The sequence below is a fragment of the Pelophylax lessonae genome, assembly GCF_965119305.1.
Source record: "Pelophylax lessonae genome assembly, chromosome: 6".
Classification (NCBI taxonomy): Eukaryota; Metazoa; Chordata; class Amphibia; order Anura; family Ranidae; genus Pelophylax; species Pelophylax lessonae.
In genome coordinates this window covers 330782338-330800855 of record NC_138773.1, presented here as the reverse complement: position 1 = coordinate 330800855, position 18518 = coordinate 330782338, and the positions used below count along the sequence as shown (strand labels likewise).

General features: G+C 43.2%; 2 protein-coding genes across 2 annotated transcripts in view; both read left to right on the top strand.

Moving 5' to 3' along the window:
* Positions 1-3587, top strand: part of LOC309557749 (protein mono-ADP-ribosyltransferase PARP14-like) — a gene marked incomplete at its 5' end in the record, with an annotated part of 85156 nt that extends 81569 nt beyond the window's left edge. Inside the window, one exon of the mRNA XM_082260517.1 lies at positions 3273-3587. Coding sequence (XP_082116643.1) covers positions 3273-3553 — 281 coding nt within the window. The 3' untranslated portion in view covers positions 3554-3587. The remainder of the gene's footprint in view (positions 1-3272) is intronic.
* The window catches only part of LOC309558766 (protein mono-ADP-ribosyltransferase PARP14-like), a 343037-nt gene that overhangs the window by 102739 nt on the left and 221780 nt on the right, over positions 1-18518 (top strand). The gene's annotated exons all lie outside the window — the stretch shown is intronic.

Below are 18518 nucleotides of genomic sequence, written 5' to 3'. Positions count from 1 at the left end.
TTTCTTCAAAAGTAACAAATATGTTAAACAGCGAGGGAAAAAAGTATTTGACCCCCCTGCTGATTTTGTACGTTTACCCACTGACAAAGAAATGATCAGTCTATAATTTTATTGGTCGGTTTATTTTATCAGTGAGAGACAAAAAAACAAAAAATCCAGAAAAACGCATTTAAAAAATGTTATAAATTGATTTGCATTTTAATGAGTGAAATAAGTATTTGACCCCTTAGTAGTTGGTGGAGAAACCCTTGTTGGCAATCACAGAGGTCAGACGTTTCTTGTAGTTGGCCACCAGGTTTCCACACATCTCAGGAGGGATTTTGTTCCACTCCTCTTTGCAGATCCTCTCCAAGTCATTAAGGTTTCCAGGCTGACGTTTGGTAACTCGAATCTTCGGCTCTCTCCACATATTTTCTATAGGATTAAGGTCTAGAGACTGGCTAAGCCACTCCATGACCTTAATGTGCTTCTTTTTGAGCCACTCCTTTGTTGCCTTGGCTGTGTGTTTTGGGTCATTGTCATGTTGGAAGACCCATCCATGACCCATTTTCGATGCCCTGGTTGAGGGAAGGAGGTTCTTATCCACGACATGATGGTATATTGCCCGATTCATCGTCCCTTCCATGCAGGGAAGTATTCCTGTCCCCTTAGCAGAAAAACACCTCTAAAGCATAATGTCTCCACCTCCATGTTTGATGGTGGGAATGGTGTTTTCGGGGTCATAGGCAGCATTCCTCCTCCTCTAAACACAATGAGCTGAGTTGATGCCAAAGAGCTTGATTTTGGTCTCATCTGACCACTTACACCCAGTTCTCCTCTAAATCATTCAGATGTCCATTAGCAAACTTCAGACGGGCTGTACATGTGATTTCTTAAACAGGGGGACCTTGAAGGCGCTGCAAGATTTCAGTCCTTCACAGCATAGTGTGTTACCTATTGTTTTCTTGGTGACTATGGTCCCAGCTGCCTTGAGATCATTGACAAGATTCTCCCGTGTAGTTCTGGGCTGATTCCTCACTGTTCTCCATCATCATTGAAACTCCACGAGGTGAGATCTTCCATGGAGCCCCAGATGGAGGGAGATTGACAGTTGTTTTGTGTTTCTTTCATTTGGGAATAATCGCACCAACTGTCACCAATCGTCACCCTCTCACCAAGCTGCTTGGCAGTGGTCTTGTAGCCCATTCCAGCCTTGTGTAGTTCTACAATCTTCTCCCTGACATCCTTGGACAGGTCTTTGGTCATGGTGGATAGATTGGAATCTGATTGATTGATTGATTGCTTCTGTGGACAGGAGTCTCTAATACAGGTAACAAGCTAGGATTAGGAGCACTCCCTTTAAGAGAGTCCTCCTTATCTCAGCTTGTTACCTGTATATAAGACACTTGGGAGCCAGAAGTCTAGCTGATTGACAGGAGATTAAATACTTTTTTCACTTTTTTTCATTAAAATGTAAATCAATTTATAACTTTTTAAAATGTATTTTTCTAGATATTTGTGTTGTTATTCTGTCTCTCACTGGTAAAATAAACCAACCAATAAAATTATAGACTGATCACTTCTTTGTCAGTGGGCAAACGTACAAAATCAGCAGGGGATCTGTAACTGAACCTCAACCCACACTGTCAGTATACGGCTTCCTCCCGATCTTGAACATAGATATCAGATTTTCCCAGCCGCCCTCATGCAAAGCTAGCCGACAACTTAGCCTGTACTGGAATCTCCGTTTATTGAACAGTCACACAAAATTTATATACAGCATGGACCTCCCCCTTCCTGATCAGATTACCACACACAGGTCAGGGTTTACCTGATTACATTATCATATGCAGATGAAATTGTATACAGAAATATAATTAACCTGAACTAATTATCTAGCCATCTGGGCAGAAACAATGTGAGGTCATTAACATTTAACAATGGAACAGACAGACTTAACACAATCCACATAAATAGACAGACAATAGAGAGAGCCTGCCAGTGACAGTCTGTCCGTCTCCTACATTGAAGTACATGGAATACACATCTAAGTATTGCTTTGATTATTTAGGAGTCACAGACTTCATGGCAACAGGCTATAGGTCTCACAGTGTAAAGTGAGATTACATCTTCATATTTCTTGAGAGATATCGTTGATAAATATTACTCTCCCATTTGAAGTTATCCAAACCATATTCTCAGTGTCCCTTAAGTATCTGTCTTTCACTCCCAGTGATGGTGAGTACCGATGCAGGATCAAATACTTTTTTATCCTCACTGTACTTACCAGCTCTGTGAAGTTAGTTTTGCAGAGAGCAGCCCAGATCCTCCTCTTCTCGGGTCCCTGGCTAGCTCTCCTTCCTATCGAATGCCCCCACAGCAAACCCTAGCCGAGCTACAGCTCCGTGTATCCATGTAGACATGGAGCCGTGGTTCGGCCGCTCTCTGTCCTGATTGGCTAACTGAGATTGATTGACAGCAGCGGGAGCCATTGGCTCCGCTGCTGTGTCTCAGGAAGGAGAGTCATAGAAAGCCAAGGCACTCGTGGACATCGCTGGATGGAGATGGGTCTCAGGTAAGTATTAGGGGGGCTGAGAGGGGCTGCTGCACACAGAAGGCTTTTTATCTTAATGCATGGAATGCACCTTCTGCCTTTACAATCCCTTTATTAAACAGGCGATAGCAGGAGACCCCAGTAACAGACTGTCCGGCTCCTACAATGTGACCGGCTCTTTCAATGAACATGTATAATTCTGAATCTAACAAACCAGGAATAGTCTTCAGGGCAAATACAAGAAAACAGAAATCTAGCAATAACAGATAACAGGGTGAATGTGGACAGAAAAGGTCCCTGCAGCCAGTGTTTGTGACACCAATAATAACTCAATCTAGATCTTCCAGTACATTAGCATGACAGTCATTGGGAAGATTACAGATAGCTAAAAAAGATCATCAGTGTCAGTGGGAACTTATCTCAGAGGCAGAAATTGCTCACTGCTCAAGGAACCCCTAGCAACCTCTGGAGGAACCCTTGAGAAACTTGGTCTAGAGCCTCACAACCTAGTTACTGTATCAGGTAATAAAAGCCAGGCAGAGGTCATAACCCTCCCCCATTCCATTCAGAACTAAGCTGGGCTTTAATACCAACAATACAGCTGGGCTTTTCATTATCACATCTGGTGTGTTGTCTTAGTGTCGTCTTGTTTTTTTTGCACCTCCAAATCTTCTCTCCAGCTGCAACTCTTCTCTGGAACTCTCCCATATTGATGTGACGTGTCTTTATTTTCAAACAGGTACTGCTTATGGAAATGGCACATATTTTGCAGTGAATGCGAATTATTCTGTTAACTTCGCCAGGCCTGATGGAAATGGACAGAGACACATGTACCTGGCCCGCGTTCTCACTGGACTCTACTGCGCAGGAAATCAAGGGTTAATAACACCTCCAGCCAAAAATGCAGCCAACCCCACCGACCTTTATGACAGCGTGACAGATAAAATCCAGAATCCTTCAATGTTTGTGATATTTAATGACATCCAGGCCTACCCCGAATATCACATCATCTTCCAGTGATGATTTATGACTGTGTCCGGGGATCACACAAATCTCCGGGTAGAGATTTCTGAAAATACCCATTTTAGTGTAATTTGGTCAGATCGGAATATAATATTAAAAATAAAGACAGACAGAGGCGCCTCTAAGTGTAGACTTTATGCAACAGGTTTAATGAATAAAATTATGCACTCACGTTAGTAAGTATATATTCATGCCCATAAAACAAGGTTCCAGTGTGGAGAAGTGTGCATCATCCGGTCATGGACATCCGTCCTGCTGGAGCTGAAATCATTTCGCCGTGGCCGGCTTGTACGGCAAGGTTAGAACCAGGAAGTAGGCTCTGTGTATTTGCTTGACAGCGAGCCTTGGTGGATAGTCGAACCTGGATGATGTCATCTGCATGCGACGCGTTTCCGAGCGTGCTTGCTGCCTGGGGGAGGGCAGCCGCGCTCCTTCTTCACGGCAAGTATAATAGCAGGTGACACGGTGTACATTTAAATAATGTAATGGGAGGAGAGATGCAAATGAACCAACGAAGGGGAATATATCTAATCAGTGGTCTATACAAATGGGCTAATAATGAAATGGGAGGAGAGATGCAAACGAAGGGGAATATGTCTAATCAGTAATCTATACAAATGGGCTAGTGATCATTATGTCAATTATATCAAAAGTCACAATATAATATTGCTAGATTAAAATTCAACTTTAAAAGAGTAATTCACCAATATTTATATATATATAAAATATGTTTTGGTAGCATTAACCACTTCCCGCCCGCCCTATTACAGATTGACGGCGGGAATGTGGTTGTATTATCCTGACCGGACGTCATATTACGGCGGCAGGATAATACAGCTCTGGGCGCCCCCGGGGGCGCGCAGAGCGGCGATCGGTGATGCGAGGTGTCAGTCTGACACCCTGCATCTCCGATCTCGGTAAAGAGACTACTGACGTAGCTCTTTACCATGTGATCAGCCGTGTCCAATCACGGCTGGTCACATAGTAAACAGGAACAGCCGTTGATTGGCTTTCCTTAGTTCGAGTAAAGGAGCGCCGATCGGCGGCTCCCCTAACAGAGGGGGGGGGGGGTCAGCACTGGTAATCAGATCATTGATTACCAGTGCAGACCCTCGGGGGGGGGGGTGCCACTAGAACCACCAGGGATGCCCACTATGACCCCAGGGATGCCCACTATGGCCACCAGGGATGGCAATCAGGGCTCAGGGAGCCCCCCATTGCCCTCCCCATCAGTGCTGCCCACCAGTGCCCTCCCTATCAGTGCTGCCCACAAGTGCCCATCATTGCCATCTTTCAGTGTCGCCCACCAGTGCCCATTATTGCCCACCAGTGCCGCCTATCAGTGCCCATTAGTGCCAATCAGTGCCGCCCGTCAGTGCCGATCAGTGCCGCCCATCAGTGCCCACCAGTGCCTCCTATTAGTGCCCACTAGTGCCCGTCAGTGCCACCTATCAGTGCCCATCAATGCCGCCTATCAGTGCCTAGCAGTGCCGCCTATCAGTGCCCACCAATGCTGCATATCAGTGCTACCTATCAGTGCCACATATCAGTGCCTATCAGTGCCGCCTATCAGTGCCACCCCATCAGTGCCACCCCATCAGTGCCACCCCATCAGTGCCTCCTCATCAGTGCCTGTCAGTGCAGTCTCATCAGTGCTCATCAGTGCAGGAAAAAACTTATTTATTTACAAAATTGTATAACATAAACAAAAAAACTTTTTTTTTTTTTTCAAACTTTTCGGTCTTTTTTTATTTGTTTAGCAAAAAGGAAAAAACCCAGAGGTGATCAAATACCACCAAAAGAAAGCTCTATTTGTGGGGGGAATATGACATAAATTTGGTGTAGGTTCAGTGTTGCATGACCACGCAATTGTCATTCAAAATGCAACAGCGCTAAAAGGGGAAAATTGGCCTGGGGAGGAAAGTGCCCTGTATTGAAGTGGTTAAATAATAAAAAATATAAAAATGGGTGTATCACAATAACTATATTAAGATACACCAACTGGCTGACCACCGCTATCAACCGCTGGGTATTGTTTATAAAATTATTAAACAAAAACAAAGAGAAAAATAAATAAAAAAAATATACAAATATACAAAAAGTAAATAAAATAAATATAAGTAAATGTGAAAATAAGAAATATGGGAAGACCCTAATCTTAAAACCATAATACCGGAAAGACCCAGGGTGAGTTATTGAAAGGCCTTAAATTTGAAAAATAAAGTGGCCCCTAGTAAAATCAAATCTATCACTCCGACTACCTCTGTACCGATTCTCATCCCCCTTAAAGGAATGTTCCAATGTCGGAAACCTTTATGCAAAATGTGTTCGTTTGTCAAACACGGCCAAATCTCCTTTCAAACAAAAGAAAAAAGTTTTCATCTTGGGGAATGTTTTAACTGCTCATCAGATTTTGTTATATATGGCCTGTCCTGTCCATGTGGGCTGGTCTATGTGGGCCGCACCATTTGTCCAATTCGCCAAGGTTTTGGAGAACATAGACGTTCTATAGAACTTGGCAAAGACAAGCGGAGTGTTCCTCGACACTTTGCTGAGGCTCACCAGGGATCTACTATAGGTCTAACTGTATGGGTTATTGAACAGATAACAAAAACCCTTACAGCAGCTGAGCGTTATAAGAAACTATGTGCCAGGGAGACATATTGGATTTACTCAATGGATTCTCTTTCGCCTGGTGGCCTCAATGAGGGTATCGAGTTGGCCATCATATTATGAATACCTACAGGCTATATTTCAGACATACATGACTGTATATATAGATTTACATGCCTATATGGATGCATATTGATATACAGGAGTGGATTGCCACATTATTTTAATCCTATTTATAATGAATCTATTAATTTTTTTCATAAAATCTCTGACGTTTACCATTATTATCTTTATTTATTAATATATTTATCAATTTCTGACATCCATTAGCAATATCTCTCATTTAAAATACATACATATATATATATATATATATATATATATATATTCTAATTTTTTATATATTTTTGTATTTTTATATAAAAATATATATATACAGTATATTTATATATTTTTGAATCCTTTTTTTCTCATATTATTTCTATTTCTTATTTTCACATTTACTTATATTTATTTTATTTACTTTTTGTATATTTTTTTATTTATTTTTCTCTTTGTCATTGTTTAATAATTTTATACACAATACCCACCGGTTGATAGCAGTGGTCAGCCACACACAGCCAGTTGGTATATCTTAATATAGTTATTGTGATACACCCATTTTTATATTTTTTATTATTTAATACTAATAAAAGCAAATACACCGAGCCTACTTCCTGGTTCTAAGCTTGCCGTACAAGCCGGCCACGGCGAAAGGATTTTGGCTCCAGCATGACGGATGTCCATGACCGGATGATGCACACTTCTCCACACTGGAACCTTGTTTTATGGGCATGAATATATGCTTACTAACGTGAGTGCATAATTTTATTCATTAAACCTGTTGCATAAAGTCTACACTTAGAGGCGCTTCTGTTTGTCTTTGTTTTAGCCCTGTGGAACCCCTGGCTTTTGGTTTCTGGATGGCTGCCCTACATGGTGGACTTTTTCTCCCCCTGTGCCATTAATGACTTTTAACTCCATGGACTTTTGGTTCGATATGTGATCAAGCGCCTGTTAACATTGTGTATTTCGGGATATAATATTGTCAGAGTATGCCGCCATCACTTGTCTACAGCAGCCATAAAAACACTGATAAATAATTCCAGAGGAAACAAGCTCACAGGGACTCATCAGTGAAGGAGCAGAAAGTGAGGAGGAGGGGGATGTCCTAGCCTCCCATTGTCTATATTCTCTTGGATCTCCATGGCTCATTGCTCCACAAGTAAAGGAAGGTTATAACCGCGCTAAAGGCAACAGATAGTGAGCTGCGACTTCAAGTGTGACCACACCCCTAAAAATTATATACTGTATAAGTCGCGCTAAATTGAAAAATAAACAAATGAATGTCCAACTGTTTAAAGTCCCAAATAACATAAAGTGACTGGTGATGTATGAAATCTTGTGCTGCTTCCAAAAGATCCCGTAGGAATTGTGCTTACCAGAACGGCAATTTTAAATTGCAGAATTCATGTGATGAGATGAGTTCACGTGCCCAGGTGATCCAATGGAATTCTAGCACAAGGAACTCCCAATGTTGTGGTCGTGTATCATGTGAAGGAAAAATAATAATCCATAGCGTGATACCGTACAAAATTGTCAATATTATAACTGTGTAGGACTACAAATACTGTGACTCCTTCACCAATTGTGCAGCCGCTTACCAAAATGACTAGTGAAAAGGCATGTAATCAAATCAGAAGAAAGGACCGCCACCAAACGTAGAGCCTCTTACCAGATAGATCTGTATAGATGTGTTCTATCCAAGTGTAGAAAAGGTGAACCACCACCAGACATAAGGCCTCTTACCAGATGGAAATGAAAAGCCAGCAGAACATTAAATCCACATGCACCAATATCAGCAAGCCACCCAAGAGCGTATAAAGCCTCTTACCAGACCATAAGAAAAATGCTCGATAACACTTGGTATATTTTCCCAATGGAGAGGTAACTTCAAGGTCTCAATGACAATCCGGGCAAATCACTGATAAGTACCACGATGTACCGCTTAATGTGCCTAGGTGGCCTCTCAGACCCCCTATGCCACAAGCTGAGCCACTGTGTTTCTCAGGGTTGCAACGCCAGACCAGCCGATAAAGGAAAGAGAAGGCGCCAATAGTATAAAAACTTCCAACAGATTTATTCACATAAGGTAATGTACTTACAAACAAAGAAGAAAAATAGCGAAGGATGTAGAGCCGCCGGCCGGACGGCAAGGCGCATCCGTTCCCTCGATAAGCTTCCCTCGATAAGCTTCCTTAGGTCACGGCGTGCTGACGTCATCTCCGGAAGCTTATCGAGGGAACGGATGCGCCTTGCCGTCCGGCCGGCGGCTCTACATCCTTCGCTATTTTTCTTCTTTGTTTGTAAGTACATTACCTTATGTGAATAAATCTGTTGGAAGTTTTTACACTATTGGCGCCTTCTCTTTCCTTTATCGGCTGGTCTGGCGTTGCAACCCTGAGAAACACAGTGGCTCAGCTTGTGGCATAGGGGGTCTGAGAGGCCACCTAGGCACATTAAGCGGTACATCGTGGTACTTATCAGTGATTTGCCCGGATTGTCATTGAGACCTTGAAGTTACCTCTCCATTGGGAAAATATACCAAGTGTTATCGAGCATTTTTCTTATGGTCTGGTAAGAGGCTTTATACGCTCTTGGGTGGCTTGCTGATATTGGTGCATGTGGATTTAATGTTCTGCTGGCTTTTCATTTCCATCTGGTAAGAGGCCTTATGTCTGGTGGTGGTTCACCTTTTCTACACTTGGATAGAACACATCTATACAGATCTATCTGGTAAGAGGCTCTACGTTTGGTGGCGGTCCTTTCTTCTGATTTGATTACATGCCTTTTCACTAGTCATTTTGGTAAGCGGCTGCACAATTGGTGAAGGAGTCACAGTATTTGTAGTCCTACACAGTTATAATATTGACAATTTTGTACGGTATCACGCTATGGATTATTATTTTTCCTTCACATGATACACGACCACAACATTGGGAGTTCCTTGTGCTAGAATTCCATTGGATCACCTGGGCACGTGAACTCATCTCATCACATGAATTCTGCAATTTAAAATTGCCGTTCTGGTAAGCACAATTCCTACGGGATCTTTTGGAAGCAGCACAAGATTTCATACATCACCAGTCATTGCTCCACAACTTCTCATATGCTGCACTCATTCTCTGGGATCCTGATCTTCCCTCACTGAGCCTCAGACAGGGGAGAGACGGCTGCTTCTGGCTGGGGGAGAAAGGGAGATGAAGTGGAGAGCAATCAAGGTTGGCCTCCATGGTATCCCCAGCTGCATATTTCCAATAATAGTGTATTATAGGTGACATGGTGGTTCAGCAGAACTTCATCCCCTTTTGGATACCATGTGACTACACAGCACCAACTGCATGTGCATGGATGGAGCAGCCATGATGGTCCATCGGTTTTCCATAGAATAGTCATGGCTGGGGTTGTCTCTTCTCCCAGAAAATTAAAAGCAATTAAACTACTGGGAGGGGCTGGGCATGATCCAGTTGCCTTGGTCCACATTGGAACCAATGACAGAATACATGGAAGGTGGAGGCTCCTTTAGAACCAATTTAAAGAACTAGGCTTCAAGTTGAAGGGAAGGACCTCCAAGGTGATATTCTCTGAGCCATGGGGGGAGATCAGAGAACTGAATGCATGTCTAAACACCTGGTGTAAGAGGGAGGGGTTTGGGTTTCTAGAGCACTGGGCTGACTCTTCGTTGGGGTACAACCTATATGATAAGATGGTTTGCACCTAAATGGAAGGGGGGTCTGCTGTGCTGGGGGAGAGGTTTATGGGAAGGCTGGAGGAGTATTTAAACTAGGATTGAGGGGGGGGGGGGATTAGATCATAATGGGGCAGACAGGTCAGACAGGGGTCAGCATTTATTGATGGATCGAATGGGGAAAGATGGTGGGAGCAGTGCTGGGACAAGGTCATTCAGTGCCCAGGGCGAAGATGGCAAACTGCGCCCCCCCCATGGAAAGAGAGTCAGTGTCATTTCAAAACAATTAAATACTTAAAACAAATTAAATTAGGTCTAATTCAATAGAAACTGAGTTTTAATTATATGTTTTTTTTATTAGAGGCACTTAGAGTGCTTTGAAAAGATAATGCAGCAAATGTGGGGTGGGGGCTTATTAACCACTTGAGCTCTGGAAGATTTTACCCCTTCCTGACCATTCCATTCTTTGCTAATTAGAACTGCGTTACTTTAACTGGTATTTGCGCAGTCATGCAACACTGTACCCAAACACATTTATATCATTTTTTACACACAAATAAAGCTTTCTTTTGGTGGTATTTGCACACCACTTTTTTTTTTTTAGCTTTTTTTGTATGAACAAAAAAAAAAACCTAAAATTTTGAAAAAAAAAAAGTTTTACTTTCTGCTAAAAAAAAACATCCAATAAGAAAAAATGCTTTGCTGCTGTCTTTGGTAAAAAAATAAAAAAATAAAAAAAAATAAGTGTATATCAATTGGTTTGTGTGAACGCTATGGTGCCTACAAACAATGGGATATGTACAGGATTTATTTTCTTTTTCTTATACTAGTAATGGCGGAGATTAGCAATCTATAGTGGGGCTGATAGTAACATTAACAGTAGATACCCCCTGCACTGTCACCTCTCTACTCCAGATACCCCCTGCACTGTCACCTCTCTACTCCAGATACCCCCTGCACTGTCACCTCTCTACTCCAGATACCCCCTGCACTGTCACCTCTCTACTCCAGATACCCCCGGCACTGTCACCTCTCTACTCCAGATACCCCCTGCACTGTCACCTCTCTACTCCAGATACCCCCTGCACTGTCACCTCTCTACTCCAGATACCCCCTGCACTGTCACCTCTCTACTCCAGATACCCCCTGCACTGTCACCTCTCTACTCCAGATACCCCCGGCACTGTCACCTCTCTACTCCAGATACCCCCTGCACTGTCACCTCTCTATTCCAGATACCCCCGCACTGTCACCTCTCTACTCCAGATACCCCCGGAACTGTTACCTCTCTACTCCAGATACCCCCTGCACTGTCACCTCTCTACTCCAGATACCCCCTGCACTGTCACCTCTCTACTCCAGATACCCCCTGCACTATCACCTCTCTACTCCAGATACCCCCGGCACTGTTACCTCTCTACTCCAGATACCCCCTGCACTGTCACCTCTCTACTACAGATACCCCCTGCACTATCACCTCTCTACTCCAGATACCCCCGGCACTGTTACCTCTCTACTCCAGATACCCCCGGCACTGTCACCTCTCTACTCCAGATACTCCCTGCACTTTCACCTCTCTATTCTAGATACCCCCTGCGCTGTCACCTCTCTACAGTTGTGTAAAGTTTTTCTTATGTGCTCCCCTCCAGCACTGTAATAAGGACTAACCTTTGTACCATGTCCTGTAGGCAGAAGGTGGTCCCAAACTCAGCAACATCCACAGCCCAGCCCCAGACACAGTTCTCACTGGCAAGACTGCTCTCTGGATCCTCCATGCACTTCCTGCTTTTCATTTCAAATAGCCCGCCCACAAAATCTTCTTCACAGGCACAGCAGCACTGGCTCTATAGGTTGCAGGGTGGGTGGACAGAGGGATATGGACGGGGGTGGAGCATATTCAACCTCCCTCCTCTTTCATATAAATGGAAAGTGAGGGGGAGCTGTGCTGTCTGCCAGACTCAAATCACAGCCAGCCACCAGCGTGCCTCTGCTAGGCAGGATCTTCTCTCTGCAAGGAGCCTCTCTGTCTATGCAGGGAACAAAGGGGCGGAGCCCCGCATAATGGCCCCGCCCACACCCTACATCAATGCTTAATTCTGACAGCTTCAATCGTTGACCAATCACTCTCCTGCCCCGGATCGCCCACCAATCACTCTCCTGCCCAGCCAGATTGTAGCAGAACACTTCACCTACCACTGTGCCACCCTTCCTCCAGTAATTTGTTCCGCCCAGGGCATCCTTCCCTTCCGCCCTAACCCTTTGTACCGGCCCTGGGTATAAGGGCTAAGGCAGGTGATAAGAAGGTTCCCATGTTACAAACAACCAATGGAAATGGTACTATTTGTAATAAAATAAAAAATATGCAAAATTTGTGTGCAAAATGTGACAATGAATTAAAGTGTTTTGTCATCAATGCCAGAAGTCTGCCAAAATACATAGGGGGGGATATGATCACCATGTATAAATACATAAGGGGGGATATGATCATCATGTATAATACATAAGGGGGGATATGATCTCCATGTATAAATACATAAGGGGGATATGATCATCATGTATAAATACATAAGGGGGGATATGATCATCATGTATAATACATAAGGGGGGATATGATCTCCATGTATAAATACATAAGGGGGATATGATCATCATGTATAAATACATAAGGGGGGATATGATCATCATGTATAATACATAAGGGGGGATATGATCTCCATGTATAAATACATAAGGGGGATATGATCATCATGTATAATACATAAGGGGGATATGATCTCCATGTATAAATACATAAGGGGGGATATGATTATCATGTATAATACATAAGGGGGGATATGATCTCCATGTATAAATACATAAGGGGAGATATGATCTCCATGTATAAATACATAAGGGGGGATATGATCACCATGTATAAATACATAAGGGAGGATATGATCTCCATGTATAAATACATAAGGGGGGATATGATCATCATGTATAATACATAAGGGGGGATATGATCTCCATGTATAAATACTGTGACAGGAAGTCAGGTAAATCTTTGGATGTTGTCACAGACGGGAGATACATTTCTCCTTTGTTTAGACAATTCACCAATTACTATAGGGTGTCGGCTGCAGAGGTAGCCAGGAAGGTGTAAGGACGTTGAAAAAGCTGCAGCTATTCAGAATGAGGCAATTAAGGCCTCTATAAGTTATCCAGAGAATGATTACTGATGGCTGCCTCCTGAGGCTGTGTGAGCTGGGGAGAGCAGTCAGATGAAGACTTCTCAAGGTGAGGTCATGGACTTTTTCTGTGTGAAGAAAAACAAATGGACATTTTCTGTGTGAAGAGAAAATAAATGGACATTTTCTGTGTGAAGAGAAAATAAATGGACTATTGATTGTCTGCTGTAGGATCAGCAGTGTCTGCCCAGCAGTAGGTTGGGACAGACTTCCTAGGTAGGTTACTGTGTGTGAAGGTAGACGCCCACAGTGGCTAGGATTTAATTTGTTTATTTTTGAATTATGCTGTTTTTGATGCTTGCACTTGTGTGAAGAAAATTGCAAGAATAAACCATAGACTGTTGTTTTCAACTACTCCTCGGCTATCTCCCTGTGTAACGACCCCCCCCCCCCCCTAAGGGGTCATCCACACCCGCCACCGAGCTAATCCCTCACATATGGTGTAGGTATGCATCGGGCAGAAGCAGAGATCCCTGCAAAGAAGTTCATCTGTTCTATGAACTTTGTCTGGTGCATGAGATTGCACAATCTGTGTGTGCAGGAGAGGAGATCCTGCAAGAGAGAAAAAAGCTACTTGCTTTAAAGAGACAGTGTTCTCAAAATTTTTGCTGGACTTTGAAAAATTCATTGTGGAGTGACTGAAGATGGGGCGGTCAATGCGCCTGAAAGAAGCAAAGATGGATGAGATGAGAAACCAAATTCTATGGATGGAGGGGATGTTACCGCCTGAACGAGCCCCATACATGCCTGAACAGAGTCTGCTGAGGAGAAAGACTGTTGTCCCTAGCAACACTGGTGCAAATGAACCAGTTATGGAGATGCAGTGTTCTCAGAGGGAAAGTAAACCCAAAATGGAGGAGATGCTGAAACAACTGATTATATCGAATGCAGCTCAACAGCAGGCAAATGCAGCTCAACAGCAGGCAAATGCAGCTCAACAGCAGGAAAATGCGGATTTTCAGCGGAGCTTTGCAGCTCAACAACAGGCTCACCAAGAGAGCATTGCAGCTCAACAACAGGCTCACCAAGAGAGCATGGCAGTTTACCGAGCGGACATGGTAGGATTGGAACAGAGACACCAGCAGCAAATGGAGGCCATCGTTTTGGGGGAAACCGAGTCTTTGTGCATGGCTGAGCTGGATGTCTGGAAAAGACCACTGGAAGAAAAGGATGTCCTGCATGTTGCAGAGATTGAGGTTCGGGAGACAAATTTACAAAATCTACAACAATCCTCTAGGCAGAAGGAACAAGCCCTGGAGTTGCTTAGGATGGAGCAGGAAAAGAGTGAACGACTCAGGTCTCAGGTGTTACAGTGGGAAGAATCCACTGCTCTTCTTTTTGTCGAGTTGCAAAAACATCAAGAGACTATAAGGGGGAAAGATATCATCCTCATGGAAAAGGAAATTGAAGTTCAGACTTTGCAGAAGCAAAGTATGGGTGATATGTTTGAGTTGCGTAATCAGCTGGCACAAAGTCTTCAGTCTTTAGAAGCTACCAAAATAGACCTGGAGGATGTGCGGGAACAGATTGTCTCTCTGAAAACTAACTTGTCTCTTAGCTCCAAGGAGAAAAATGAGAGAGAGTCTAAATTACTGAGTCTTGCGTATGAGCTCACCACTTTGAGCAATGTGGTAGATGAATTACGTACAGACTGTGAAAGTTGGAAAGCTGAAGCCCAAAGTGTCCAGCAGCAGCTAAAGAAGAAAGAAGCCTGTGTGGCAGAATTACATTCTCATTCCCAGAAACTAGCCAATGAGGTGAAGGCTCTTATGCAGGGAAAAGGAGATTCTGAACACAAGAGGAAAAAAGTAGAGGCACAGCTGCAGGAATTGCAAGTCAAAGTATCAGAAGGTGACCGATTGTGTGCTAAGCTGTCAGAGAAGGCAAACCGACTGCAGGATGATTTGGACAATGTCACAAATCAGCTTTCTCAAGCAGACAGTAAATCTAGAAAATTTGCCAAAGATTTCTCTATCTTGGAACCGCAGCTGCAAGACACTCAGGAACTCTTACAGGAAGAGAGATGTCAAAGGCTGAGTTTTAGCACAAAACTCAAACAAATGGAAGATGAGAAAAATGGCTTCCTGGAACAATTAACAGAGGAGGAGGAAGCAAAGAAAAACCTATCAAAGCAAGTCTCAACACTGCAAGCTCAGATAGGGGATATGAAAAAGCGAATGGAAGAAAGCGTTGGTTCATTAAAAAAGGTTGAAGAGGTGAAAAAGAAACTGCAGAAAGACCTTGAAGCTGCTAATCAACGCTATGAGGAAAAGGCAGCTGCTTATGACACGCTTGAGAAGACCAAGACAAGACTTCAGCAGGAATTGGATGAACTGAGTGTGGATCTGGATCGCCAGAGTCAGATTGTGTCCAACCTGGAGAAGAAGCAAAAGAAGTTTGATCAGATGCTTGGTGAGGAGAAGACTGTGTCTGCAAAATATGCAGAAGAACGTGACCATGCAGAAACAGAGGCTCGTGAGAAAGAGAGCAAAGCCCTGTTCTTTGCTCGCTCCTTGGAGGAAGCTCTAGAGTTTAAGGCTGAACTAGAAAGAGTTAACAAACAGCTGCGTACAGAGATGGAAGATTTGGTCAGCTCCAAGGATGAGGTTGGGAAAAGCATTCATGAGCTAGAAAAGTCTAAGCGAGCCTTAGAACAGCAAGTAGAAGAGCAGAAGACTCAGTTGCAAGAACTTGAAGAGGAATTACAGGCGACAGAGGATCTGTCCCAAAGAGGGGATAGTGTGCCTGATGCAGTTTATAAAAGGATCAGTGTTTTGGGGTCTGTCCTGAGTGAGCATCAGAAATTTGATGACATGTTGCTTGAATCACCCCTCTGGATTGAACAGTTCCTTCAAAACTTCAAGCACTGGAAAATGTATCATTAGAACTTCAGCAAACAAAGGAGCTGTTTAAGAAAAGTGATGATCTCTCAGTTCAGACTGAAATTCTGGTGAAGAAGTAGAGGGATATAAAGCTTGGAGAAAAAAGCAACCACCATCTAGTGGAGAAAACTAAGGCGGTTGATGAAAACGTGAAGCAAATTAATAAGTGCCTTTCCGAGAATAATACCAAAATGGAACTGGTGAAAGACAGGTGGCAGAAGTTTGATCGTGATCTTGAGATACATTCCATGTGGAGTTCAGATAAAGAAAAGGAACTAGGTGACCTTGAACGGTCAAATAGTTCAGCAGATATGCAATTCAACCAAATCAAGGAAATAGTAAAGGAGCTACAAGGGAAAAGTAATGCAATAGCAGAAAGTGCAATGAAGAAACATGTAGTAGACTGTGTTGTTGCAGTTCTATGCTTATGCACTGATGCAGAGAGGAGGTCTGTAATAGATACCACACAGATCGCTGGGCTCAACTGTCTACGGCTAATTAATGAAACTACTGCCTTTGACCCATATGTTGGTGGAAGGAAAGTTGATGATGTTCTGATTGGCTACTTCTGTGAAGAATTTGGCAAGAAATATATACTGAATATCAAATCAAATATTAGGCCTTTACTGCGACTCGCTCAGGAGGGCGAAAAGCTTAAGAAGTTGATGAGTGCAAATGCAGATCTGCCTCTAAATATTGAATGTTTTGTGAATGATATTGATGTCTCTGGAAAAATGAACAGGGTTCACTTTGAAGAAATGGGTGACAGCCTGTGGTCGCAAATTGAAGGCCCTTGGCACAGCATCTTAGAGCAAGCCAAGCTCAAGAAGGAAGATCATTCCCTTTTACAACAAAGAGTCAATGATTGTGTACAGCTGTATGGAGAGGCAACTCAAGTCACAGAGGGACGTCAAGAGTCCCTGTCCAAATTAGGAGACTTCTTAAGAATACATGCGGACTCTCTAGGGGTCCTTCAAACCTTAAAAGAAACAGTAGTGGGAGCAATCAGCATGGGTAAAGACAAAACAGACCCTCTAGAAAAAGTACAGACATTTCTTGGAACAAAGCCAAGTGAAGCAGAGGTTCTCGAAGCTTGGTGGAAATCATTTATTGATTGCAGAGAGAGGCGGCTCAAGAATGTTGAAGACATTAAGACTAGCACAATTGAGTTGCCTATGGATCACGGTCCTCCATGGCGGATAGGACAGATGGTTATGCAGGACAAACTTGAGAAGGAGCGAAATGATGCCAAAAATGCAGTTGAAGAAGAAGTATATGAGATGAGGGACAAGCTGTGTGGCATTTATGAGAAATCTGTCAATGAAGATGATGGAAACAGTTTCATCTTGAAGCTTGAAGATACAGAGAATTGGCTATATGAAGATGGAGAGGATCAGCCAAAACAAATGTATATAGACAAGCTAACGGACTTAAAGAAAGAGCTAACCCGACAAGCATTTCAACAAAGGTTAGCAGTTGTTAATGAACTGGGGAGGGAAATAAATTCCTATCAACATGAAAGACAGTGGCTGATGGAAAAAGCAAAGCAGATTGCTCAGAAAGATGTATATCTGGCAGCTGAAGCAGACAAAGAATCGAATGGACTGAACATTACTTGGGAAGATATTAGCAGGTTTATCAGTGAGAGTCAAGAGCCGTGCCTGACACATGCGTGCCTGGCAACCTGTGTCCCAACCCTAGGGTTGAAACAAGAGGGGGGGGGGGGTATGTGACAGGAAGTCAGGTAAATCTGTGAATGTTGTCACAGACGGGAGATACATTTCTGCTTTGTTTAGACAATTCACCAATTACTATAGGGTGTCGGCTGCAGAGGTAGCCAGGAAGGTGTAAGGACGTTGAAAAAGCTGCAGCTATTCACAATGAGGCAATTAAGGCCTCTATAAGTTATCCAGAGAATGATTACTGATGGCTGCCTCCTGAGGCTGTGTGAGCTGAGGAGAGCAGTCAGATGAAGACTTCTCAAGGTGAGGTCATGGACTTTTTCTGTGTGAAGAGAAAATAAATGGACTATTGATTGTCTGCTGTAGGATCAGCAGTGTCTGCACAGCAGTTACATAGTTACATAGTTACATAGTTAGTGAGGTTGAAAAAAGACATCAGTCCATCCAGTTCAACCTATGATGTATGTGTGTGTTTGCTTTTAACCGTACATTGTGTACCCCTGTATGTTGTGGTCTTTAAGGTGTCCATCTAATAGTTTTTTGAAACTATCAATGCTCCCTGCTGATACGACTGCTTGTGGAAGAGAATTCCACATCCTTACCGCTCTTACAGCGAAGAACCCCCTACGCACTTTAAGGTTAAACCGCTTTTCCTCAAGTTTTAGTGAGTGGCCACGTGTCTTATTGTATCTCCTTTCTCTGAATAGTTTGTTCCTTATGCTCGGGTCGCCAGTACAGTATTTGTACATTGATATCATATCCCCCCTCAAT